Source organism: Ornithorhynchus anatinus, chromosome X5 (assembly GCF_004115215.2).
Source record: "Ornithorhynchus anatinus isolate Pmale09 chromosome X5, mOrnAna1.pri.v4, whole genome shotgun sequence".
NCBI classification, from domain to species: domain Eukaryota; kingdom Metazoa; phylum Chordata; class Mammalia; order Monotremata; family Ornithorhynchidae; genus Ornithorhynchus; species Ornithorhynchus anatinus.
In genome coordinates this window covers 25841551-25869349 of record NC_041753.1, presented here as the reverse complement: position 1 = coordinate 25869349, position 27799 = coordinate 25841551, and the positions used below count along the sequence as shown (strand labels likewise).

The following is a 27799-nucleotide window of genomic DNA, read 5'->3' as shown; positions in this document are numbered from 1 at the left end:
TGATAGGGGATTTGCTTGTCTAAAAAATGCCTGTTTCCTTCGAGGGACAGCCTCTGAGAAAGCTAGAGGAACAAAGAGGCAAAGAGAGAGGGAAAGGTGAAAAGTGAGGATTAAAATACGCTAGTCCCGCTGATGAAAAGCAATTTCGAGAACGTTTGTCCGAGGTGGCTAGTGAAACACCCTGTGTTGAAGGAAAAGAAGTATCGAACAAAAGCTATTTACATGCCGACAAGGATTGTTGTGCGAATTAATTAGTCAGTGTTTTCAAAGCTTTGCCTTGAAGATGAGATGAGGCCTAGAAGTGCTACCGTTGATGATTACAGTTATTAATCAGTGGGCCGAATGCTAAAAGAAAAAAAAAGCTGGTGGGGCGGGGCGGGGGGCGGCCCCTGTCTCATCTTCCCATTGCTTAATGCCGTGTGTAATGTCTGTTGCAGGAGTGATTCGGGAAAGTTATCTCAAAGGGCATGACCAGCTCGTTCCTGTCACCCTGCTGGCCATAGCGGTCATTCTTGCTTTTGTCATGGGGGCCGTCTTCTCGGGCATCATTGTGTACTGCATCTGCGACCACCGGCGCCGGGACGGGGCCGTTGGGCAGAGGAAGGAGAAGGACCTGGCTCACTCCCGCCGCGGATCCATGAGTAGCGTGACCAAGCTCAGCGGCCTCTTTGGGGACCCTCAGTCGAAGGAGCCTAAGCCGGAGGCCATCCTCACTCCGCTCATGCACAACGGCAAGCTGGCGACCCCGAGCAATACAGCCAAGATGCTGATCAAAGCCGACCAGCACCACCTGGACCTGGCGGCCCTGCCCACCCCCGAGTCCACCCCGACGCTCCAGCAGAAGCGGAAGCCGAGCCGGGGCAGCCGGGAGTGGGAGAGGAACCAGAACCTCATCAACGCCTGCACGAAGGACATGCCCCCGATGGCTTCTCCCGTGATTCCCACCGACCTGCCCCTCCGGGCTTCGCCCAGCCATATCCCCAGCGTGGTGGTCCTGCCCATCACCCAACAGGGCTACCAGCACGAATACGTGGACCAGCCCAAAGTGAGCGACATGGCCCAGATGGCCTTGGAAGACCAAGCGGCCACCCTCGAGTACAAGACCATCAAGGAGCACCTCGGCAGCGGCAAGAGCCCCAACCACGGAGTCAACCTGGTGGAGAACCTGGACGGTCTGCCCCCGAAGGTCCCCCAGAGGGAGGCTTCCCTGGGGCCCCCTGGATCCTCCCTGTCTCAGAACGGCCTGGGCAAGCGACTGGAAATGCACTCCTCCACCTACGGCATGGACTACAAGAGGAGCTACCCCACGAACTCTCTCACGCGAAGCCACCAGGGGGCTACTCTGAAAAGAAACAATACTAATTCCTCCAACTCCTCCCACCTCTCCAGAAACCAGAGCTTTGGCCGGGGTGACAACCCACCCCCGGCCCCACAGAGGGTGGACTCTATACAGGTGCACGGCGCCCAGCCGGCAGCCCAGTCAGTGACTGTCTCAAGGCAGGCCAGCCTCACCGCCTACAACTCGCTGACACGGCCGGGGCTGAAGCGCACGCCCTCGCTAAAGCCCGACGTACCTCCCAAACCTACGTTTGCCCCCCTTTCCACATCCCTGAAGCCCAATGACGCGTGCACATAATCCCCGTGGGAGGGGAAGGGACCCGCACGCTGGCCCCGCTCAGCCGCCGTTCTAAACCGCCTCCCGCGTTCCAACCAACCAAGAAGGCCATTGGGGAGCTGAGGATGCTTGGTCCTTCTCTCTGGGAGAAAGTGGAATACTCTCGAAATTGGGCCCCGTGGCTCGGGGAAGGTTTGCAAGCTGCAGGACTCACCCCTCCTCCTCCTCCTCCTCCTCCTCCTCCACCTCCACCACCACCCCTCCGCTCTTCGACCGCTCGGACTCCCAAAAGACTTCAGTTGACATCACAGACGTGAGCCAAAAGCACACACGTTCACATCATCACATGTCCCCCACACAGAACACCCCACGCCCAGATGCACACACGCACACGTACACGCACGCACGCACACATACACACACGCCCCCTACATACAAATACACAGGGGGGGACAGCGACCGCAACATCTTGCCCATGACTGCATGGGAGGGTTGCCAGACTTGGCGAGCCTTCCAAACTATGAAACACGAGCGAATCAAAAAGAATCATTTTTAAAAAAAAGGACAAAAAAAAAGAATTCATTGATAACTCTAACTCAGACTTTAACAATGGCAGAAGTTTACTATGTGCAGATACTGTGAAAAGGTCATCAGTGTTACTGCCTCTTGGTATAGCAGATAAATGCCACGTTGGGCAAAACCATGTCATAGATTTCTGCTACTCTTCTCTTTTAATGAATAACGTGACGGTTAACGCAAGTAACTCTTATTATTTATTGTTCATCCTTTTTTTCCCCCTAAGGAAATGACTCCTGCATATCCTATGAACAGCTCTTCAGAAAGCCCACTGAAAATTACATTATTTTATGGGAAGCCCATTAACTGGAGTAATTAAGTTCTCTTTTATTTTTCCAATAAATTCACTGAGTTAAATAAGGTGGAGCTGGAATACTGAAACTTTATGTTAGGACCATCTAATCTCGCTTCAGAAAAATCAAAACAAATTGAAAGAGGGGAATATTTATTTAAATCCATCAGTTAATTTGCTGGCTGGGTCTCTGACCTCTGACAGGCGATAAAACAAACCAAATCCCCCCAGATTCTAACTTCTTAAGTAACTGCAACAGAAACTTTTAAAGCTGCACATCCGTGCCCCATTGCTGTCAACATGGCTTTGTCAGTAGTTAATACTTTCTGTGAAGGCACCAGCTTGTGATGTGCCATCTCATTTCACCTTGCATGTGAGACGGCAAACAAAATCCACAAACGGTGTGAACTAATTAATATGCTGGCTGTTACCATGCATAAATTAATGGTCTTATCACACGGGTTTTTCGTGGGAATACATCTGTGAATAGCCTGTTTTCTTCCACGTGTAAATTTGTGCCTTACACCCTCAGTTGTGTGTACTTGTGAGCTGTAGTATGTAAAATCTTTTTCCCCTTTTGGAATAAATGCAAATATTTATTTACCTTCCCTCCCCCGAACTCTCTGGCAAATGGGAGTGGAGCAGTTCCAGGAAGAATGTAGTGGTTATCCTAACCAGTCCCAAGGAAGCAGGGCAGTACCACCCCCTTCAATTCAAGTGATCTTTCTAGTTGTGCCAACTCAGCTCTCGACCCTCTTCCCTTGGCAGGCGACTCTGGCCACTCCGGGACCCAGGGTCATGGGGCTTCAGCATCCCTCTCCTCTCTAGGTTTCGGGATTGCTTTAAGACAGCGATACTCTCACTAGCTCCGGAGAAGAGACCGACGTGACCGAGGACGCCCCTGGATAAGACACAGGGTGTGCATCTGACAGGTTCTGAAAGGAACCCCCTGCCATGAGCCCCAGTGTACACGTGTAAGTGGACACCCTGGAATGACATGGAAATGGATTCGGGCAGGCTGGTCCCTGCTGTGATTGGAAAACTACGAGTCCACAGCCAATCACGATTCTGCATCAACTAGGGGCAATGAATTTTGATTTTGTTTTACCTCTCTTCTTTTTTTTTTGTTTTCTTTTTTCTTTTTGTTTTTTTAGGGGGGGAGGGTGTGTGCGAGTGTTCCTTTATCAGTTTTCATTTGTTCATGCACACATGATAATCTGTTATAAAGCTGTGTCAACATACTGTAGAAAGTGAGGATTATTGTTGGGGGTTGTTTTGTTTTGAATCTGCTGAACAGTACATTGGCGGGGGGGCGGGGGGGGGGGTGGTTCCTTGTCGTTTTTTTTTTTTTTATACCTAGTTTGTTCCGCAGGGTTTTCGTTTTGTTTTGGGAAAGACTGACCCGAGTGAGGTTGAGCGTTGGCAGGTGTAGGTGGCATTTAGAGAATCTGAATGGTTTAAACTGATGTGTCTAACAAGGGTGCGTGCATGGACCTCCATTCCAGCTCCGCTTTTATTTCCATTTCCTTTTTCTTTTGTTGTTTTTGCGTTTTCTTTCCTTTCTTTAGCAGACGGACGATTCGCGCCCCGTGAATCCAAAGCTCTTCCCGAGGCAAGCAAAAAGTGGTTTCTTTTCCCCCCTAGCCCACCCCCTGCTTTTCAAATGATAGGTGTTAGGGAAGTCATGAGAAAATCTCCATCTCACCCAGCAACCTTCTCCCAGAGCTTGGCTCCTGAGAGTACTAAATGGGCAGTACCCCTTTGCTGCTCTAGCCACTATCCTGTCCGCTCCTGGGCGGGAATGATTACTGCAACTGCTGCCGAAGGAGGCTCCGCCTCGTTATGGTCCGTCGTGTCAGCTACTGGGTCAATAGCAAAATGCCCGTTTGGTGCCCAGTGGGTCCTCTGTGCTGTTTTTTCTTGTGCTTTTTTTCCCACTGGGTGTGGGGGGAGGGTCCATAAACCTAAGTGTGCCTTCGCTTTTCACCCTTGCTATACACTGGTAGATGCAACAAACTCAGACTCATCTTTGTTGTAAAGTTGTAAAATATTGTGATGTCACCAACTTTCCTTCATCTCCACGTACCCTAACATCTGATTCACAACTTAATGTATGTTGTAAAAAAAAAAAGGAAAAAAAGAAAAAAGAAAACGGAAAGGAAAAAAAAAGCCCTTTTATTACTTAAAAGTAATAAAACCAGACTGTTCTATCTATCTCTGTCCTAGTGTTTTATTTCTCTGTTGGTGACAATCCTCCTCCTACCTCCTTTTCCTCGCCTCCCCACCCCCGGTACACGCGCCCACCCTTTGACCCTAACACTTCCATCCAGTTCCCGAAGACCTAAATAGATATGCGCTGCTAGGTAGATTTGTTTTCAGGAGCCGCAAAAGCGGATATATTTTCTCCCTCTACTGAAGCCCAGAGGAAGGGTTTTGGCACAAGGCCTTGGTAATTAAAAATAGAATCATAGGTTTGCTCCCTCTATTCATTCTCTGCATTTTGTTTTTATGGGCCTGTTCATCATCCGACATTCAGGGGAGGCTGGATAGTTTTAATAGAGCGACTTGGGTTTTAGCAGGTATGGCCACTAAAGCGGCATCATTGCACAGATGGGGTTTCGTCTCTTCTTTACATATTAATAAGGCAGGGATGGGTTTACTCCCGCTTCACATCCATCTCTATGTCCCAGGGGGCCTGCTTTGGGGGCCAAGTTGGGCAAAACATTGTTTTTGTTTTGCGTGAAAACATCACAAAGCTAAAAACATATAGTTTATCCACATTTGGGCACTTTTTCATTTTTATTAAAATAAGGAGGACTGATTTGAAAACGGAACCACATGTTAGCTCATTTCATTGAGTCCCAACCTTCACTTTTTTACTTCTGACCACCTTTAAAACAAGAATTTTGGTCAATTTAGCGCACATCTGTAATGATAGGGTGCAGATAGGCTGAGGCTGTGGGGCAGCCCTCACCATCCGAGGCTCCCTCTGTACAAACTTCCTTCTGGCAGATGATGAGTTGGTTAGGCATAAGGAGAGATGGAAATACCAAACTCTGTCTCTCTTGCTCTTAAACAAAGAGATACTCAATTTCATGGAATCAAGAAGGGATGACACCAGCGAGAAATGAAAGCGCCCTCTTTCGCAACTGCCTATCGTTGGCACGTTTGGATGTTTGGCTTGGCTCCAGCAAACCATACAGTCCTCGGGGCTATTGCACCTCTCCCTCCTCCCTCCTACCCTGAACCCCACACCACATTTGACACCAATCAATCAGTCATCACTAATGACATTTAATGAGCGCTTAACAGGGCGTGAGGTGCTGTGCTGAACAGCCACGACAATAATAAAAACTTGGTCCCTGCCTCAGAGGGTGAGAAGCCCTTCTCACTCTTCACTGGGTCTTCACTCTGCCTCTGAACAAAAGCTGGAGGAGAGTTTCACATGGCCATCGAGTCCTTCACCTCCAAACCTCCACGTCACCTCTTTCATGTAAAATGATTAGAGAGTCCCCTCCAGCGCAGACTGGGCCTAGCCCAGGATGGTTTGAGATAGTGGTTTTGTAGCCCTACCCCCTGCTCCGGGCCTCTGGGAGCTGGAATCCCACTAGAAGGGAGAACATCCTTTCAGCTGGCTAAACTGTCGGAGAAACTTCCCTTGAGCCATTAAAGTGTCATCTTGGAAAGCCAGCACTTCACCGATTTCATCCCAACTAAGTTATCCAGGCCTTGTGCCTTGATTCCCGGGAACTGCCGACAGCGCTTCCAGGGCCGTGTCAAGGAAGCACAAAATGCCTTCATTGTTTTATTCCATAACCGGGCCCAGGACAAACAAGATGCTCCTGAACCCGGGCTTCGGCCGGGAACAAAAGCGGCTTTCAGAAAGTGATGCAGACATTCCATTTGCAATTGAAATAAAAGTGTCAGGAGGCCCCTAAAATTTCAGACATTGGCACATTTTCTTGAGGAAAAAAAAAAAGGTGGTGAGAGGAGAGAGAAAAGCCCCTTCGGTAACAAAATAGCATGATTAAGAGAATAATCCTCTTCTGGCTCAGCTCAGTGACAGCTGGGGGGCTCAGATTCTGTAACCCTTGTAAACCCGGACCTCACGGTTGTCTTGGAGCCAGGTGGTGGCAGGCCTGTTGCAGGGGAGGGGGAGGAGGGGGTCACTTTGATGGATAGGAATTGCCAACCAGATGGGGAGGATCTGTGGGCCGCCCCTCCTCCCCTCTGGCCCCACCCGGGGGGGGGGGCCCAGGTCTGAACCAATAATATGCATTAAGTGGGGTTGGGCAAAAGAACACTGCAAATGGCAATGAAACCCGAGGACAGGAGAAGGGGCCAGCTGGGTGACCATGTGCTCTGTACTGCCCGACAGGCCCTGTCTGATTCCGCCCGGGGTGACTCTTCTCTCCTGAGGCTGGCGGCGGGGGGGCTTCAGAGGCCCAAAGCCCACGTCTGCAGAAAAAGAGCATCTGGTAGGGCTGTCTACCTTCTTGTCTGGCAGAATTAGCTGTGCAGAAAATGGTCCCCACTCACAGACCCACAAACCACCACCCCCGTCTCAAACTGGTGGTCTCCAACGGGACAGTGGGGAAAAGCAGAGGCCACCAGTCATGTGCCCAGTCAGGGGAGCGAGCCCGTTGGCTTTTTCCCAAACCGATCCCTTCCCTTCAACTGGCGAGGATCGCCAGTCAAAAGAAGGCAGACGAGCTGTGCTCCTTTCCAAATCTCCTTCCTTCAGGGTAATCTCGAGAGTTGTATGAGTCAGCATCGTCCCCAGAGCCATCCATTAGTCCTACTAATGAACAGCAGTAAAGGCCTAAGGAAGAGAAGAGTAAATGAGGGGGAAAATGGGGACCATGAAATGAGGTATTTTTCAATGAAAAAGGAGTAGGTTGAAGATGCCGTTGGAGAAAGAAGTCCATCAACAAGGCTCTCCAAAGATGGGAGAAAGAGCAGAGTTTCAGTCAAAATTATCTGAGTCATGAGTCAATTAAAGACAGGCTCCTCCACTGGGCTACTGCTAATCATTATGATCACACTGAATCCAGTACCAGTGAGCAAGAAAGCTGCTCTCAGCCTGGATCGCCCTACACCTTCATGCTAGGTAGAATAGCCAGGTCACAAAGAAATCCCCACAGCACTGACGTCCACATGTGTAATTTATTTCCACATCTGTCTCCCTATCTAGTCTGTAAGCTCCTTGTGGGCAGAGACCACATCTACCAAGCACTTAGTACAGCACTCTCTGTACATAATAAATCCTCAATCGGTAGGATTGACTAATTGATCTATCTACTAAGTGCAACGCTCCCAAGGAAGAACCGAGTTTGGCCTCACCATTCTGAAACCAGAACCTTTCCCAGTGGAAAAGGGCAGAAAATGACGTTGAATCCAGCAACCAGAAAACATCAGGAAGAGCCTTATTCCAAAACTGACCAAAATACCCCAGCTAAGAGTGCTTGCCAAACACTCTTCTCCCTGGGCAAGGCAGTTGCCCTCATTCCGGGGTCGACTATGCCAAGGAGAAGCCGCGGGAAACACAATCGCTTTGTCGCCCAGAAAGAAACAGGGCCTTAAAGGCATTCAAATCCCAAAATAGTGAGGAGCAAGCACAAGTTTAATCTTTTTTAAGGGCACTGTATTCAGATATTGTACCATTATTCAAAAGCAAAGGTAAATAGAAAACTTCCTTCCCTGTGCCTGCAGACCCGAGGTTGGGAGTGAACAAAGAAGGGAAACAAGCAGCTGAACTTAATCCAGTCAATGATCCTGACTCAAACCCAATTCTCCATTTGAAGACTGAGAGGTCAAAGCCTCATTTCCATACCCATAAAATCAGTGGAGAAGTGAAAGTTAAAGGGTCTAGGCCCTGGGTCTGTAGCTTACCCCTCAGTCTCTTCTCCTAGGTTTGCTGGGGAAAGGAGATCATGAAAAATGTCCAGGAAACTTCCACAGTTCTGAAGTAGAAATCATCTCAGATCACAAACACCAAGCATTTCCATGGATAAAATGGCCTGGGCTTCTGGCTAAATGCTCCTGGAAATATTCCTTGGCCGTGAGTCCTATTCAAGCATTTTTGCCAAATGGTGCCAACCTAAAAGATATGGTAGGAAAGCATGATGGTTAGGAAGATGAATGGAAAAACCAAGAGACCAGGGGTCCAGTTAATGCTGAACGTGTCGTGTGTTTATTCCTTTTCATTGCAGAGAGATTCTCTTCCCCACACAAACCTGATCAGGCCCCCTTCGGTGTTGCCTAGGCCTTCAAATATGTAGTCCTTAGTGGAATGCAGGTTCAATGAATGACAAACTAAAGGAATAAATCCTTGGAAATAATTAATCTTTTGTAGGCAGAGGTAAAGTTTAATAGAAAATGGACAGAATGAGAGGACACCTGCTCCAAAATACATATTCTCCAATCCAAATCATAATACCTGAAGCATTCTGAAGCCCCAGAAACAAAACGTCCCGTGAACAGAACACATTTAATTGTGTAGCAAAACAATCTGTTGAATGCTGATGTATGTACTGGCTGATGAGAGATTGGATGGGTTTTCATTTATACTTATTTTATAGAATGGAATACATTCTACCTCTGTTTCCAGGGTAAAAAGGCTAGGACCAGAATCACATTCCTTACACAAGATGATGTGTGATACTTGTATATTTGAATAGAAACAGGTAAATAGTCATATTTCCCTCTGATGTTGTAATTTAAACAGTATAAGTCAGTGGGGAAGGACTATAATTAGAATCAAAATAAGTGAGGTGAAAACTGATAAGTGACAGAGCCTCTGAATCTCATTTTAATGAGGGGACTAGAACATCAGGGTCAAAGCCTCTTTGCCATCATTTGATCTTTGCTACTTTCCGATTGTCAACCTAGAGGGATGGCCCTGGGTCCAGGTAAGCAGGCTGGACCCAGAAGTGTGACCTTCAAAGTGGTCTGGCCAGTGCCGGACCTGATGGCAGGGAGGACAAAGCTACGGCGAGTCAAGTATGCCATCCCGTAGGTTCTGGGCTCCATGGCAAAGGACATCGGGGAGAACCTCACCACTGTTAATTCCGTTAAATCCGTGTTTCCCTCTGGGGACTATGGTGCATTTGGAAGTCCCAACAACTACGTGCTGGATTTGGCTGCTGGCCTTCCCGGGCGCAATCCTCCTACTAATAAAATGCTCAGTGTTTTTTGCAATTCTCCAGTCATCAGAGCCATTGGAAAGGGCGGTGCACGGTGCACGCTGCATCACCACAGAGTGAGACGTGGAGTGCCACTGAGGAGCTACCAGACAAACCCGTTCAGCAGAAGCATTGTTGCCTAGTGGAAAGAGTGCGGTCCTGGGAATCAGAGGACCGAGGTTCTAACCCTAGACTGTAAACTCATTATGGACAGGGAGCATATTTGCTAGTTCTGCCGTATTGTACTCTCCCAAGCACTTAGTACGGTGCTCTGCATGTAGTAAGTGCTCAGTAAATGCCACTGATTGATTGATAACTCTGGCTCTGCCACTTTCCAGTTGTGTGACCTTGGGCAAATCATTTAACTTCTCTGCACCTCAGTTTCCTCTTCTGTAAAATAGGGATTCAATAACTGTCCTCTACCCTACTTAGACTCTGAGCCCCATATGGGACTGTGTCTGATCTGATTATTTAGTATCTACCTCATTGTTTAGTACAGCGCTTGGCACCTAGTAAGCCCTTAACAAATGCCATAGTTCTTCTTCTTTGTCAAGCCTAAGACCCTGCAAGAGGTGACTTAGTGGAAACAAGACAGTGAATTTCTTCACGCTCCCTCCCATTCTTTCGCTCATTCTATGACCAAACAGAACAGAATTCCAATCTCCCTTCAGAGGTCATTGCACAGGATCTCTTAGCACTTCCTCAGAATACCGACCTCAGGTACTTCCATAATCGGCCAGGCCAAACCACAACAGTATTTCCAAAACACAAAAAGAAGTTTGACGCCATTGTGCTGGGCCACAGGTATAAAAGTTCAGGATGGCTCCAAGCAGGATACCGAAGAGTGAGAAAGGGGAAACTCGACCTGTTTTAGTGGAATCTAGCCCTCACACAGATCAGCTGGAGCAGCTCCACAGACTCAACACATTTATGTAAATGGAGTCTGAGTCCATTCGATGTTGAGAGAGAGATAAATGTGTATTTCTTTCCCCACTAGTGTGCTGGTGTGTAAGTGCCGATAAGAGCCTCCAGAAACTCTTCCAGTATGTTTTATTTTTTAATGCTTCTTTGGTGTGTTGAAGAAAAAGACTTGTGGGGTTACTACAAAAAAAAGACAACACAATTTTATTTCATTGGCCCTTCAGAAATAATGGCATAATCTTATCCGTTTTCAGCAAATATAATCTGAAGCATTCAAACCTCCGATAAAGGTGGATCACCTTCATTGGTGCAGCAAACTGCAGATTAAGCTTTTTTTAATGCTGTTGAAATTGCCTGTGAAGCAACCTTTTATGAGATATGATGGTTCAAACAATTTGGAAAAGAGCAGGAGACAAAGAATTCGTTTTACGCTGAACTGGTTTCCTAGGTAACACTGAAAAATGTAATAGGATATCTCTTAGAGGTAGTTCAAGGACCTGGGTTTCTCTTGACTTTTTTTTTTCTGGTGTAGTGTTTCATGTCTGCCTCTTACTTTCCCTTTAGAGGAGCGTAGCTATGGTCCAGATGGGTTCTGTACCAGCAGCCCAGATTCCGCGAAACTTTTCCTGGCCTCAGATTGAGTGCCTGCCCTACCCGAAAGAGCCAAAGTGGGGTTTTCCTTCTGAATGTAGCAGTTTGAACAAAAAAATGGAGGAACTGGAAATGGGAGTCTTCTGCTAAGAGGAGAGAAAACGAGATGTCCTCATTTCAATAACCTGAAAAGCCCTGATGGTTCTTCACGCCAGACAAATTGCACACCTAAATTAATCTCTTTCAGGCCTTCCCGATATCGCTTATTTTCATCTCATTTTCCAGATGGCCATTCATCTATCTCAGGCCCTGAGTGATCCATGTTGCCCAAGTGCATCCTGAAGCCCCCAGGGTTCAGAGGTGGCTAAAAGATTCAGGAGACAGGAAAGGGATCTATCCGTCAGGAAACTTTCAGCAAGACTGCGTACAGAGACGCTCCCCTGGAGCCTGAGTTTCCATAGTTCATCGTCTTTGCCAAAAAGGAAATAAGAATAGGAAAAGCGAAGGAACATCTGGGTTAGGTGGGAAGGAGTTAAAATAATAATGTACAAAAATCCCCAACTTTGATTTATTTCAAAATTTGGGCTAAATAGAGAAGACAGAGATGGGGGTGGGAAAGGGTGTTCCCTAAAAGCCATGATTTTTTTCACCGAGGCCAGAATAATGGCTGGTCCTCTGGTAGTCAAGGGTTCTAAGGGCTTCCCCCGGGAAAGAAACCAGAGAAATATTGAATAATTTCTCTTCATCCCCTCTTGCCAGGAAAACAGTTTCTCTTTTATCCATCCTGACTCCTCAGAAGATCAGTCTTTTTGAAAGTGAGGTCTGAGTTCCAGAAAGAGGAGCCCCAGGAGGGAAGGCAGGGAGAAAGCGCTGTCAGGACAGCTGTGACGGAGCCCCCCACTGGATAATATGCCCTGACAATGGTTATATTAGTTTCACGTTTCTTCAGAGCAGCCACAGCCTGATACCCGATGACTGTAGGATTCCCAGGGTGTGTCCCAAGAAGGTGGAGCCATCGGCTCCCCAGTTCCCTCCCTGTCACCTCTGGTCCGTTGTGGCCACCCCTGGAGCCCTTGGGTTTGGGTTGATCCTGGATAGGACCAGCATCCCTTGGATAGGTCATGCTTACAGACAGTCCTGGTGGTATGAACAGGGTTTAGAGACCTCCAGATCAGTGTAGACTCCCAAAGTCTGTGGACCTCAAACACAAGGACCTGTAAGGGCCTTCCTGGACAGTCTGATTTGGAGCACAGGCCTGGGAGTCAGAAACTTATGCATTCTAATCCCGGATCTGCCCCTTGTCGACTGAGTGGCCTTGGGAAAGTCACTTCACTTCTCTGTGCCTCAGTTTCCTCAGCTAGAAAATGGGGACTGAGAATGTGAGCCCTACACTGGACAGGGACTGTGCCCAACTCAATTTGCTTGTATCCACCCCAGTGCTTACTACAATGCCCGGCACATAGTAAGTGCTTAACAAATACCACAGTTATTATTACAGAATCAGACTACACACACACACAAACACACAGCAGCTGAACACGGCTGGACATTTTGGGTTCCTGGTTGGGAACGCTCAGGTAGTACTTCCAGCTTCTGCATTAATCTGTATCACTTAGACTGAGAGTCCCATGTGGGACAGGGACCGTGTCCACCCTGATTGCCCTATATCTACCCCAGCATTTAGTACAATGCTTGGCACACAGTAAGCAAACACTTAACAGATACCACAGTTACTAATGCCGATGAAAGAGATTTGTCAACTAGTAATAATAATAATGTTGGTATTTGTTAAGCGCTTACTATGTGCAGAGCACTGTTCTAAGCACTGGGGTAAACACGGGGGAATCAGGCTGTCCCACGTGGGGCTCACAGTCTTAATCCCCATTTTACAGATGAGGTAACTGAGGCACAGAGAAGTTAAGTGACTTGTCCACCGTCACACAGCTGACAAGTGGCAGAGCCGGGATTTGAACCCATGACCTCTGACTCCAAAGCCCATGCTCTTGTCACTGAGCCACGCTGCTGGGCTTGTGGAGACAGGGTGGCAGATGACAGTATGTGTTAGTGGTTACTTGGGCTACCTAACTGGCCCGGGAATCACTTGGCCGCTGATGCCCTAAATGGAGTGCTGGGGTCTGAACCTGCCGTCATCCATCTTGGACTGTTCTGCAATCACAAGGCACCGCTGATCTCTCACCCACATCCTGCCTTCGGCCGGGAATGCCTTCCCTCTTTATATCCGACAGATGATCACTCTCCCTACCTTTAAAGCCTTATTGAAGGTACATCTCCAAGAGGCCTTCCCCGACTAGGTCCTTATTGCCTCTGCTCCCACTCCCTTCTAAATCCCCCTTGCCCTTGCATTTGCACCCTTTATTCACCCATCCCTCAGTCCCAAAGCACTTACGAACAGATCCATAATTTATTTATATTGATGCGTCTCCCCCTCAAAACCGTAAGCTCACTGTAGGCAGGGAACATGTCTACCAATTCTGTTACACTGTACTCTCCCAAGCGTGCAGTATTGCTTGGCACATGGTAAGTACTCAATAAATATGATAGATCAATCGATTGATCGGTCCTCGAGCCATCCTCTCATCTACTCCTCCAGTTGGGAGCTGGATGGAGGGTGGGGGGATGGGAGAGGTCACAGCAACAGATCCTTATGGACAAATGGATAATCTTTGGTTTGCAAAATGACTGGCCATCAGACTTGATCATTCCTTAGTTTGGCTTTCTCCAGGAACTGCATCTTCTGCAAGCAGCCCAGCTATGATGGCCAGAGTGAAATTTTTATGTTTATTTGACATGACCATCATCCACTGGCTACGGAGCATTGCATTGGACACTGTGGGGAGTTACAGAGGAAGAAAGAAGACCCCAGGCCCTGTTCTTGGGGTGCTTGCAGTCTAAAGGGGGAGATATGAGAGATATAAATGAATACCCATAACCATAATGAATATGCATGAGAAGCAGCGTGGCCTGGTGGATAGAGCACAGGCCTGGGAGTCAGAAGGACCTGGGTTCTAATCCTGGCTCCCCCACTTGTCTGCTGTGTGGATTTGGGCAAGTCACTTAACTTCTCTGTGCCTCAGTTACCGTAAGTCACTTAACTTCTCTGTGCCTCAGTTACCTTAAGCCCCATGTGGGACATGGACTGCATCCACCCTGATTAGCTCCTATCTACCCCTGAGCTTAGTACAGTGCCTGGCACAGTACGTGCTTAACCAATCCCATTTTTAAAAAATATCTATGAATTCACCAGTGAAAGATTTCACATTCCATAACCAAAGAATTTGGGTAATCAGTTGTGCTTTTGCTCTCAATCAACCACCGGTATTTATTGAGCACTTTCTCTTTGCAGATCAATGAACTAAGTCCTTGGGAGAGAAGAATGCAGTAGAGTAGGTAGACATGTGGCCTGCCTACAAGGACCTTACAGACTAGAAAAGCAGCATGGCCTAGAGGAAAGAAGGGGCCTAGAGTCAGTGAAGCCAAGGTTTGATAATGTTTCCAGGAGAAGGGGGTGGTCCACAGTGTTGAAGGCAGCCGAGAGGTCGAGGAGGATTAGGATGGAGTAGGGGTCTTGGATTTGGCTAGAAGGAGATCATTGGTGACCTTAGAGAAAGCAGCTTCTGGGATGTGGAAGGGGCAGAAGTCAGATTGCAGGAGGTCAAGAAGAGAATCGAAAAAGAAGTGGGGATTTGGGGACATAGATTTAGTGGAAGAAAATTGGGTTTAGAGCTGAGAAGTCAAAGAAGAGGCTGGAGAACCAATAGGCCAGAGTTCTGCTCCCTGCCCCGCAGGATTATTATTAATCGTATTTATTGAGCGCTTACTGTGTGCAAAGCACTGTATTCAGCTTCCCACCCAGTCAACTACCACGAGCTGGTTTCCCCTCTCCACAGGCCACTAGAACATCCCTCGGCCACTATGGCTTTGCAAGGAACTTTCCACGTGAGGAGCCCCAAATGCTTTAAGTCAGAAACTGGACCTGAGCTTCAAATCAAGGGTTACAGCAGAGGTCCGAGGCCCCATTCCCAAGGAACCATTTCACGTGGTATTTAAATCCAACTGAGGCTCCATTCACATTCAAATGCCAGAAAGTTCATATGGCTTTTCCGGAAGCCAGGTCTGACCATAAACACAAATTAGCCCGGATCTTTTCGAAAATTCAAACTCAGTGTGCAAAACACATTAGACTGAGTGACAGAGCTCTGAGTAGTCTCAAGAGCCTTTCCATTTAAACAAACATGACATTCTATATAACTAATGGGACTCAATAGGTGCTTCATTTTTAAATTTTTTTTCCCTTTTTGATACAAATCAACAACACTCTCCTTCTAGTTTGAAATGACCAGATGTGGGGGGAAGGAACATCAGTTTCAGACATCAGTGCTAATGAGGTGGAAAAATACATATATATTTTAATGTTAAAGCAGATTCACCCAGAATCTAAGCTACTTCCCAAGCATCACAGGCTTAAGGGTAGGATTCCCAAGGTCTTTAGCCTATCTATCCCATTATGGGCAGGGAACGTGTCTGCTAATTCTGTTGTATCATACTCTCCCAAGCACTCACTATACTCTGCACCTAGTAAACACTCAATAAATACCATCGATTGGTTGGTGGATCTATCCCACAGAGCTCCTGCAGCATCGGGAGAGCTTGGCCCAGTGATGCATAAGGTTTAAAGAACTCAGCCCATGCAGAGCAGTGTAGAGCAGTTCTCAGCATCTACCTAGGCCCGGGATCCATCCACTAGGCCGCGGAGCTTCTCTCTTCGAGCTGCTGTTTTTCCATGAGGAGTGGATTTTGCCCAGTTACAGAGTAGAATTCATTCATTCAATCATATTTATTAGGTGCTTACTATGTGCAGAGCACTTAGGAAACTACAATACAACAATAAAGCGTGACATTCTCTGCCCACAACCAGCTCACAGTCTAAAGGATGGCCAGTCATCTGATTTCATACCCTACAGTCCTGTGTTCTCTGCCTACTGGGTCCTGCTGTTTCTCAGTAGGCCTTGGTGTTTTTCACTGGAAGGACATGGGTGGGGGGTAGAGTAAAGGTGAGGGTTGGAGGTCTGAGGAGATGCAGGGAAGAGAGATGATTCTTCTGAGTGTCTGTAGAAAGGTTGTGAGGCCCCCAATCACAACCCCTGAAAATCCTCAATGCTCTCCACCAAGGAGACACTGTTAAAGGATCACATCCTCTTTCACCCACCCAGTCCACCACACTGAAGGCTCGCTAATTAGTTACATGTTTCCAGAGCACAGAGGATGTGGTAGATAAAGGAAATATTTCCATAGGTTGAACGTGCAAGTGATTTATGATGCCAGAAATCCTGAAGCGGGAAAGGGTTTGGAACCCAGCCACCACACTTTTGTTTCACAGCTAGCGAAACCTCAGTTTGGAAATCCAGGCCATTAACTGGGACTTGTCATTTGGTATGGTAAGTTTATTCCATAGTTATGCTTGATGACATATGTTGTTTTTTTTTTTTTTATAAGAGCCAGCAGGAAATATTTTCCCTTTTAAATGGCTATCTCATTCCCCAGCTGTTTCTGTATAAGAATGTGCCTGACTAATTCAGAGTCAAAAATGAAAAGGAGCTGGGCTGTGGGTCACTGTGCTTCCAATGGTGTCCAATCAACCAATGGTATTTATTGAGCGCTTACTGTGTGTAGAGCACTGTATCGGCACTTAGGCCGGTGCCCCTTGGCATTACCCTCTAAACTTTCCACTCTCTTATTCCCAGTGCTCTGTCAGACTCAAAATGATTCTGATTCACATATGATCCCCCACTCCTTCATGTCTAAGATATGATCTCCCTGAACTGCTCTTGTGAAGTCAGCAGTGAAAGAGACCCCACATTCTCCCCTAGTCAGTTTAGAGGATCTGGCAGGTCTGACCAGCAACCTGCCTGTGAGACCTGACTTCGTTCTATTTTAAAAGAAGTAACGTGGTCTAGTGGAAGGAGCAGGGGCCTGGGAGTCAGAGGACCTGGGTTCTAGTCCCAGTTCTGCCACTTGTCTGCTGGGTGACCTTGGGCAAGTCAGTTAAGTTCTCTAGACCTTGCTTTCCTCATCTGTAATATGGAGATTTTTTTTTTTAATGGGATGTATTAAGCACTTACTATGTGCCAGGTGCTGTACTAAGCACTGGAGGAGATATAAGCTAATCAGATTGGACACAGTCCAGGTCCCACATGGGGCTCACAGTCTTAATCCCCATTTTACAGATGAGGTAACTGAGGCTCAGAGAAGTGAATGACTTGCCCAAGGTCACACAGCTGACAAGAGACAGAGCCAGGACTAGAACCCGGGTCCTTCAGACACCCAGGCTCGTGCTCTATCCACTAGGCAAAGCTGCTTCTCCCATTCAATACTCGTACTCTCTCCTACTTAGGACTCTGAATCTCAGATGGGACGGGGGCTGTGTCCAATCTCATTATCTTGTATCTACACCAGAGTTTAGTACAGTGCTTGGCACATAGTAAGCGCTTAACAAATACTACTATGGTTAGACTGTAAGGTCCTTGAGAGCAGGAATTGTGTCTATCAGTTGCATTGTACTCTCCCAGATACATGGTACAGTGCTCTGCACAAAGTAAGCACTCACTAAATACCACTGTTTGATTGATTTTGGACCCATTGAACCAGAAAATAGGCAGAGCTGGACAGCTAGTCTCCCCTCTTCTTTTTTAATGGCATTTGTTAAGTGCTTACTATGTGTCAAACACTGTTCTAAGCACTAGGGTAGGTGCAAATTCATTAAGTCATATACCCGGAGCCCCACAGCATCTCCAGACTGTGATGAACCTTCTACATCCCAGCCCACACACTCCGCTACTCCGCTCCTCTGGTGCTAACCTTCTTCTCACTGTGCCTCGATCTCGTCTGTCTCGCCGCCGACCGCTGACCCATGTCTTCCTCTGGCCTGGAATGCCCTCCCTCCTCAAATTCGCCAAAAAAATCACTCTTCCACCCACTTCAAAGCCCTACTGAAGGCACGCCTCCTCCAAGAGGCCTTCCCAGACTAAGCCCCCTTTTCCTCAGCTCCCCCTCCCTTCCGCTTCAACTCAACTCCTTCCATTTTCTCCCCCCTCCGCCCCACAGCACTTATGCATATATGTACATATCTATAATTCTATTTATTTATATTGATGCCTGTTCACTTGTTTTGGTGTCTGCCTCCCCACCCCACCCCAGACTGTAAGGCCGTTATGGGCAGGGATTGTCTCTATTGCTACATTGTATTTTCTAAGCGCTTAGTACAGTGCTCTACACAGAGTAAGCACTCAATAAATACAAATGAATACACTGAATGAATGAACCTTCTAATGGGACAGCTCTAGGACCTCTCACACACCTGGCAGAATGACCTCGCCCTCTTACCTTGAAAGAGCCTTGGAGCTCCCATAGGAAAATACACACCAAACCCTCCTTCACCACCCTTTTCCCAAAGCAGTCACTTATTCATACCTTCAGAGAAGTTCTTCTCTAACTAAAGAATTCTAGCCATGACCCCAGAGGATGGCTTCCCAGGAAACACTCAGTTCCTCTCCTCATATGCAAATTTGGGACCTCACACCCAGGAAAGGGAACATTTGTGAGCTGAGTAAAGGCAGTGTGGTCAAACTAGATCTTAAACCCTTATTCAAGTTCTTGAAAAGGGATTGACTGATTGATTAAGACCTGCTCTCTGGAGCACCTTGACTTATGACACTGTGCATTAAATGCCCACATACCCTTCTGCCACTTTAATTTCAAATCCCATCTGTACTGTGGCTGAGGAAACACACAAATCTACATACACTCTGCAAAATAGTTAGGGAAGGATGCTTTCTGTCCTCCTCTGCCACTAGGAGTCCAGTCTGGGACAAAACTATCTTCATCATTTCCTGAAAGTCATATGAACTGCTTTTTCCACATTTTTGTAGTCCACATGCATTAAGGTGAGTAGTCACTTCCTCTTGATGACTGGCTACTGGAGGTGCCCTCTGCTGAGGCTACTCCACCACTGAGAGACCACAACTGGCAGAAAGGTTCTGGAGTGACCATCATTGACAGACCAGAGCCTTCCAAAAGTCAATCACTGATGTTTATTGAGCACTTACTTTGTGCAGAGTACTGAATTAGCACTTAGTAGACATGATCCCTGCCTTAATCATACAGTAGCAGCCTTCAAAAACCGCTCAGCTGGATTCTTTGTCAATCATCAGCCTTTAACTTTCCTCCCTTCTGGATTGTTTTGTCTGCGTTGATGTAAAATTTTCCATTCTCTATTGGTAAAGAAATGTTGGCCAATTTTGACCTGCAAATAATCCTTCCCCTTTGCCCTGGAAAAAATTCCCAATTCTTTAATGTGATTTGGACCTCACAAAGTGGAAGATCTGAAAAGAAAGACTATCCTTGTATTTCCGATAACTCATAACTGATATAAAAAGTCTGTTAATAGTAATAATAATTGTGGCATGTGATAAGCATTTACTATGTGGGGAGGAAACAAAATAATCCCCCGATTAGACTGTAAGCCCGTCAAAGGGCAGGGACTGTCTCTATCTGTTGCCGATTTGTACATTCCAAGTGCTTAGTACAGTGCTCTGCACATAGTAAGCGCTCAATAAATACTATTGAATGAATGAAGGAAGGAAGGAATGAATGAATAATCAGGTGGAGCACAGTCTCAGTCCCTCATCTGGCTCACAGTCTAAGAGAACAGGCAATAAATCCCCATTTTACAGAGGAAGAAATTGAGCACAGAGAAGTTAAATGACTTGTCCAAAGTCACACAGTAGGCAAGCAGCAGAGGCTGAATTAGAACCCAGATCCTCTGACTCCCAGGCTCATGTTCAGCAAATGACAGGCAGATCTTAAAAAGAAGTCGGCTCCACCCAGGGAACAGCTTTCAAATGCAATAGAGATAGGGTCTCGGATTTTTGGTTCATACGGAAAGCTTACCCCTCCAGTGAAGCCTTCAGAAACCACAGATAACGGAGGTCCACATCAATTTTCACCTGTAAAATGATTTCTTTATGGCATGCCCCACTCACTCCAGAACTTGGGTGAGGAACAACAGAAACTGCTTACTCAGGGAGGCTAGGAAAAGGGCTGGTTTAAAGGAAGGGGTTTGCACTAGGGCCTGGAAGTCATCAAACTCCAGCTCTGTTGGCCAAGAAGCCAACGAAAGCTCTGGAGATAAGCTCTCCTCAGGATCCGAACTCCCATCATCAGAAGTGCCTCCTAAAGTAGAGCAGAGCCCCGTCTCCCAGAGAGAGCATTCATTCTTGGGCTCCAGTCAAACACTGCCTCCCACTCCTACCTGCCCCCTCCTCTTTAGAGCTGTAGAGGGGACATATTGCTCCTTCCGGGGAAGCTGGGAAGCAAAAGGCTCCAGGGCTCAGAACCTCAGAGCTCTATTGCATTCTGAAAGGTTACCTAGCCTAGGTCCCAGCACACGTATATACTGCCTCCAGTCTGGACTGGACTTAAACCAACAGAGACAGGTAGGTGGAGACTTTATTCTTGAAGATCTCCAGCGGGAAGGATTTCACCAGTTTGTGCACTCACTTTTTTCTGGCGGCTCCCAACCCTTCGAGTCAGGAAGTGGTTCCTTGACTTATATTAATCCCTTCTGTGTTCACTTAAAGCCATTTCCGCTTGTTTTGCTCTCAGTGGAGATGGGGAGTGTCATATCCCAAGAGAAGGGGCTTGGGGAAAGAGGGGAGGACACCCAGAAGGGGTGGAAGGGGGGCAGGAGCTGGCTATTCTCCTTGGATGTCAATGAGCCAACAATATTCCGTCTCACAGAATACTGTCTTCAAGAGAGCATTTTTCCAAAGAGAAGCTGGCCAAATGCAATTTCCAGTTATCTTCCAAACAAAAACCTTATTTTCATTTGCTTTTGTTTGGAAGCAACAAGGAGCAGCCTGGCTTAGTGGATAGAACACGAGCCTGGGAGTCAGAAGGGCCTGGGTTCTAATCCCAGCTCCACCGCATGTGTGCTCCGTGACCTTGGATAAGCCACTTCACTTCTCGGTCAGTTGCCTCATCTGTAAAACCTAGATTAAGAGTGTGAGCCCCTTGTGGGACAGGGACTGTGTCCAACCCGATTAACCTGTATCTATCCCAGTGCTTAGAACAGTGCTTGGCACATAGTGAGGGCTTCACAAGTATCACTGTACTTCTTAATTATCATTATCACTTTCTAGAGAACTCTCATCATCATTTATTCTCAGCATCTTGTAACTGAGCAGAAATAGGAATAAACTGGTATGTAACAAGCTGGTGTGGACCTAGATGGAGAATTACTCACTGTATTAATGTTGGAACAAATGATATTCAAGATGGCTGTCCAGGGTAAAACTCTGGACAAATTGCCAAAACCAGGTTCCCTCCAAACTAGGTTCATCCTCTTGGACATGGGATCCAGACACACACACACATAATCCAAAACGGGACGGGGCATTTCTGCGAGGGTTTGGAGAAACATTCAGAGGGCTGGTGCACGGTAAAGCACACTGACTAGGCCCAGCCCCTGCCTGTCCCTTCATGTGCCCTGGAGGAGGGTCTGTGGGAGGTGATGGGGTGCAGAGTTCTTGGCATAGAGTCATACTGGAACAAACAGCTCATGCTCTTGGTTCAAGAAAGGCCTGCCAGGAATATTTTGCTCAGAACCCGCCAGACAGCACCTGGCCCTGAGGTGACCTAGGGAAGGAGGAGTATTTCCACATTATTCTTTCTATTTTTCTTTGTGGCCTGGGGCTCACTGGCTCTCTCAACTCTATCACTACAGCCTTTCTGCTCTGATTGCTCCATTCGATTTTAGGAGAGGGCTCCTTTCACTGAGCGTTTCTGGTAATGGGGACCACGGGGACACACGGCTGGTTCGGAGTTCCGCTCTGATGATATTTATGAACCACTTACTATGTGCCAAATTCTGGGGTAGATACAGGCAAATCAGATGGGACTCGGTCCCTATTCCTTACAGGGATCCCAGTTTAAGAGGGAGGGAGAACAGGTATTTTTATCCTGATTTTCCAGATGAGGAAACTGAGGCCCAGAGAAATGAAGTGACCTGTCCAGGTCACACAGGAGGTCAGGGCTGATGTCAGGACTAGAACCGGGTCTGTCTACCCCCCAGACCTGTGCTCTTTCCACTAGACTGTGCTGAAGTAGAGAAGCAGCGTGGCTCAGTGGAAAGAGCCCGGGCTTGGGAGTCAGAGGTCATGGGTTCAAATCCCGGCTCTGCCACTTGGCAGTTGTGTGACTGTGGGCAAGTCACTTCACTTCTCAGTTACCTCATCTGGAAAATGGGAATTAGAACTGTGAGCCCCAGGTGGGGCAACCTGATTACCTTGTATCCACCCAGCGCTTAGAACAGTGCTCGGCACACAGCAAGCGCTTAACAAATACCAAATTATCATCATTATTATTATTATTAAGTAGACCGACCAGACTACTGACTCCTTCCCTCCTGTATGTATGCCACTGGGGCTTCTCTTGCACCCTCCTTTCTTGGCACTTATTTTAGAACACTGGAGCCTAGGGAATCTCTTCAGGTATTAGCAGAACCTGGGGGATACATTCGGGGTGGGTGGGGGGCACAGGTACTGATGTCTAGGGCCAGGCCTGGGCATTTGAACATGGCCTGAAGTGAATGTCCCTTCCCACCCCCCAATCACACCACCACCAATTGCTGTGTGTCTTCCCTGAGAAGCAAAGTGAACATCGCATGTGTTATTGAACCCCAGATGATTTCTTTGGCTTACCATGATGATTCAACTACTGATGAGTGGCTCTCTTTTCTACTCTCTGCTCTGCTCCTGCTGCTTTCCTCTGCATTTGATCAGTTCTCCTACCGTTCAGCAGGTTGCTACTGGCACCCACTGCCGCAAGGTTTGAGGTGAGAAACTAGCCAGTATCATTCTGTGCAGCCTACCGAGTCAGGGATTTGCTAGAGGCTCCTTCTTGGCTTGATTCCTTCTGTCGGGGCAGAACCACCGGGACCAGACAGCACTTTCACCGATGATTGAGAGCGCCTTCTTGAGAGATAAAAAGCCCCTTAAAGCCACACTTCCCTCTTCTCAAGCCCAAGTCTAGTCCCAGACTGCCGAGTGAGGACGGAATCCCCTATCTGGCCTAATTATAATAACTGTGGTATTGGCTAAGCACTTATTATGTGCCAGGCACTGTACTAAGAGCTGGGGTGAATACAAGCAAATCAGGTTGGACTCGGTCCCTGTCCCACATGGGGCTCACAACCTCAATCTCCATTTTACAGATGAGGTCTCTGAGGCCCAGAGAAGTGAAGTGACTTGCCCAAGATGACATGGCAGAGAAGTGGCGGAGATGGGATTAGAACCCATGACCATCTGACTCCCAGACCCATGCTTTATCCACAACAACTTGCTGGCCTGGGACCAACCAGGACTGGGTGTTGGGGGCGGGGGGGTAATCAGGCCATTCTCCCAGGGGGCTCTGCCCCACCCACACAGAGAGTTTGGCCCTGAATGCTGGACATCCAGAGTCCACCATGTCCTTATGAACCCTTTGCACATGTGCAGCAGCACCCCGGCCTGAACCTAGCCTTAAACGAGATGGGGTGGCAGGGCCAAGAGGTATAACGGCTTGCCGGAACCCGGCCTGGTGTGGGGAGGCCTGGTCCCACGAGCTGCTCTTCCCTCAGAAAGTCTTGTTCCCTCCAACATGGCTGGAAGGAGCTGATGGAAGCCTGAAGCGGAGTCGCAGACCTCTTTGAGGGAGACAAGATTGGGCCTGGAAAAGGGAAAGTGGAGGGTCTGGAAAGGAAGCCAAAGCTTGATTTCCCAGGCTCCTCCTCTCTGAGGCAGTTCTCTTGCCGAGGACACACTTTGGTTCTCCCCTCTTCGCCAGGCTATTTGGACCAACTTGGGGTGCTAGGAGACCAGATGTCGAGGGGTTGTGCTGTGACTGCTGGTGAGTCATGCAGTTTGGAAACCATCCAACGACACCATGTGGTTCTGATTCTTCATGGCCTCGGGCAGAAAGTCAGCTAACAGGAACAGATCCTTCTAGTGCTTAAGATCCTTTAGAAAGAGTACATGTATATATGCCTCATCAACCCTCCAGCTCTTAAAATCTCATCTGGAAGCATCTCTGTTCTTCTTTGCCAGGGACTTAATTTTTCTCCCTCTCATATATTATTTAACTGTGTTATTTAACTTTGACAGGAAACTTGGCGTCTTCTTCCGATGGACGAACTCTCCCAATCCAAAACCAAATCGGAGCCGTGGCTCGGCCTCCTGTTCTTAGGACGAGCCCTGGGCCTGAATACCGGGTCACGTGGGTCGGAGTTGAGGTGGCAGTTCTGGAGGGTAACCTCCTCTGCCTGGTCCCCACTACAGAACAAACGGAGCTGGAGGTGGCTCTTCGAGACGGAATCAGGCTGGGAACAGCTCTAGGAAGGGATACTCAAGGGAAGGGAGAGCCTCCAGCCCTATTGCAAAACTCACAACCGCCATACTAACAGAGGAAGAACCCGAGGACACTGTTAACACTGCCAATTGAATTTGCCCCATTCCATAGGAGAGAGTTACCATGGAGGCAGCCCAGGGGCTGCCATCAGACCACCCAAGCTTGAAGGTAAGTTGTTCCTGAGAAGCCTCTATCCTTCTGGGCCTCAAGTCACCCAAGGGATGATAATGGTCCCACCCACAGAAAGGAAGCCCACAATACATGTGCTTTATTTCCATCAGTCAATTCATCAGTGGTAAGTACTGAGAACCTACTGTTGCAAAAACTGACCTAAGAGAAATCACTAGAAGCAACATGACCGAGTGGGAAAAAAAGGACAGGACAGGGAGTCAGAGGACCCGGGTTCTCATCCCAGTTCCGCCATTTGGCTGCTGTGTGACCTTAGGGGAGTCACAACTGCTCTGTCCTTCACTTTCCTCTACTGCAGAATGGGGACTCAATACCTATTCTCCCTCCGACTTAGGGTATGAGCCCCATGCGGGACAGGGATTGTGTCTGACCTAACTTGAATCAACCCCAGCACATAGAACTTAGTAGGCACTTTACAAATATCATTATCATTACTAGAAGCAAAACACATGATCCCTGCCCTCAAGGACCAACCAATCTAGTGGAGGAGACAAATTAGTGACAAATAGTTGGAGCAGGAAGAACAAGGATATGACAGTTTTTTATGGTATTTGTTAAGCACTTACTATGTGCCAGGAACTGTACTAAGCCCTGGGGGAAACACAAGCTAGTCAGATTGGAAACAGTCCACGTCCTACATTGAGCTCACAGTCTAATCCCCATTTTAAAGATGAGGTAACTGAGGCAAGGAGAAGTGAAGTGACTTACCCAAGGTCACACAGCAGAGAAGTGGCAGAATTGGGATTAGAACCCAGGTCCTTCTGACCCCCAGGCCCATGCTCTATCCACTAAACAACACTGCTTCTCATCCACCTACAGGCCCCAGAGCAGATCAATCAATGAATCACATTTCTTGGTTATAGCATAAGTGTGCCAGGAAGAAATCATTAAATATACAGCTGAATATACATGTATACATGAGAGCCAAGGGTAGCTATTGGATTGATAGGAATTGAGGAAGGCTTCCTGGAGGAGAGGGGATTTTTATATTTCTGGGACCATGAATCTCAGAAATCCCTGGAGTTTTAAACCCATGCCCACCCCCCAAAGCACACTGTTCCCTTCATTACTTGAATGGCCTTCCCCAGAGAGTGACTGCTTCCGCCTGTGCATCTCCCCTTTTACTCACCTCTGCATTTTGATGAAAAAGCCCATTGGCAATTAACTCATCCTGGTACTAATTAAGGTGCTATTCAATTAGTAACAGTGCTTTTCAATGACTTATTTACACCTTGCTCCTGAATAGGTTATTAAGAACCCAGTTTCCCTGGGGTTCATCCTACCTAAACACCTCTTCATGAAGGGGGAGGTCATGTCCTCCCTACCTTCGACCCCTTCCTGAATCCCTCAACCATAATTTTCACCTCCGGCAGCCGATTTTGCAACAACATCACATCCACCAAGAGGCCCCAGAGCAGATCAGTCAATTGATGGTATTTCTTGAGCGCTTGCGGTGTTCAGAGCACTGTATTAAGTGCTTGGGAGAGTACAATATAACAGAGTTGGCAGATAACCAGAGTCTTTTCTGAGGCCTCCGTCCTTCCTGGATCATTTGAAAGTGAGACGGAAATCCCGCCGGAGAATGGCTCACCTAAAGGATGGCCTGGTTGCCTGGGTGAATCCCAAGATTAGAAACCAGAAATGCCCGCCCCACCTCCTCCAGAATCCAGCAGAGCAGCTGCAGGCCACAGAGCAACAGAGAAAACAGTGGTGAGAGAAGGTCAGAGAGGTCCAGGAGCTCCCTGTCTCCTTTAATGATCCCTCTGAGGATTCCCAATCCAGCACTGGCTGTTAGCAATCATCCCTGGGGGACTTCCTTTAATTGGAAATTTGAGGCCAACAGCCAGACAGCCCTTGCCTCAATCATCTCCAGATAGACTCAGCAAAGAGAGTCAGAAGGTGGGAGGCCCAGGTCCTAGTCCCAAGTCTCCCAGTGATCTGCCGGGTGACCTAGGGAAAGTAACTAAGTCTCTCTGTGCCTCAGTTTCCTCAGCTGTACCCTCTCTCCCCTCTTACGTGGTGAACCCCATCTGATTAGAGTGTCCCAGTTGATTATCTCTATCTACCTCAGCACTAAACTCGGCACTTTCTCACACGGGAAGCGCTTAGTGAACAGATTGTATCTTAGGTCTCTGGCCTGAACCATCTGGATCATCTCTTCACTGGCTCGCTTTGCTTAGCCACGAAGGCCTGGCTTTGGCGATCCGGGGTGGCCCGAGAACCCGGAGTCCTGCGTCTTGAACCTCCCTGCTTCCACGAACCTTCAGACTGTCCTCTGGGAAGCTATTTCACCCAGCTTCCCTCCACACGTAACAGGAGGAAGATGGCATCCCCATTGCTACTGCTGATGCTGCTTCTCTTTCCAGAGAGGCGCGATTGTACCGTCACGCCCCAGAGCTCCCGGGCACAGACGAGCTGTACCAAGCATCGTCTTTCACTGGGCATTCTGCCCCTCGCCCCTAGCGGGGCTCTATGAATATGCTGTAATCATTTTCTGGCTCGCATCTCTGGAATTTGCTCCCCAAGTGGAGCCCAGAGCACCAGGGTCTGATGAGCTCTAGGATGTGCTGAGGGGATGTGCTCACCTGCTTGGCCTGACTTTAATTACACTCGTCAGGCAAGGGATTTAGTGAGCTTTAATTTAAGACTTACATTATACGGTTTGAAAATTATTTTAATTTTGGAAAGGTACCCAGGTGCAATGCGCATCTTTTATAAATTACTGAGTAAATACTATGGAGGATACCTGTCCAGGAGGAACAGGGATCAGGACAGATCCCCAGAGGAGGAACTGTATTTCTGGCAGGGAGGAAGTTTTGCACCCACCTCCCATCCACTATGTTAATCCAGAATGGATAATAATAATGGTACTTTTTAAGCATTTACTATGGGCCAAGCACTGTACTAAGCGCTGGAGTGGATACAAGCAAATCGGGTTGGGCACAGTCCCTGTCCCACGTGGGGCTCACA

The 27799-nt window shown here is 47.8% G+C and overlaps 1 protein-coding gene and 1 long non-coding RNA gene across 9 annotated transcripts in view; one reads left to right on the top strand and one right to left on the bottom strand.

Annotated features, from left to right (window-relative positions):
- SEMA6A (semaphorin 6A) overlaps positions 1–3789 on the top strand; it is a 127112-nt gene extending 123323 nt beyond the window's left edge. For all 8 annotated transcript variants that reach the window (XM_029054786.2, XM_029054794.2, XM_029054795.2 and 5 more), the window contains one exon: positions 438–3789. In XM_029054786.2, coding sequence (XP_028910619.1) covers positions 438–1636 — 1199 coding nt within the window. In that variant the 3' untranslated portion in view covers positions 1637–3789. The remainder of the gene's footprint in view (positions 1–437) is intronic.
- A 4296-nt stretch (positions 3790–8085) lies between these two features.
- The window catches only part of LOC114807924, a 61450-nt gene continuing 41736 nt past the window's right edge, over positions 8086–27799 (bottom strand). The window contains exon 2 of the long non-coding RNA XR_003755925.1: positions 8086–8583. This is a non-coding gene — a long non-coding RNA (uncharacterized LOC114807924). The remainder of the gene's footprint in view (positions 8584–27799) is intronic.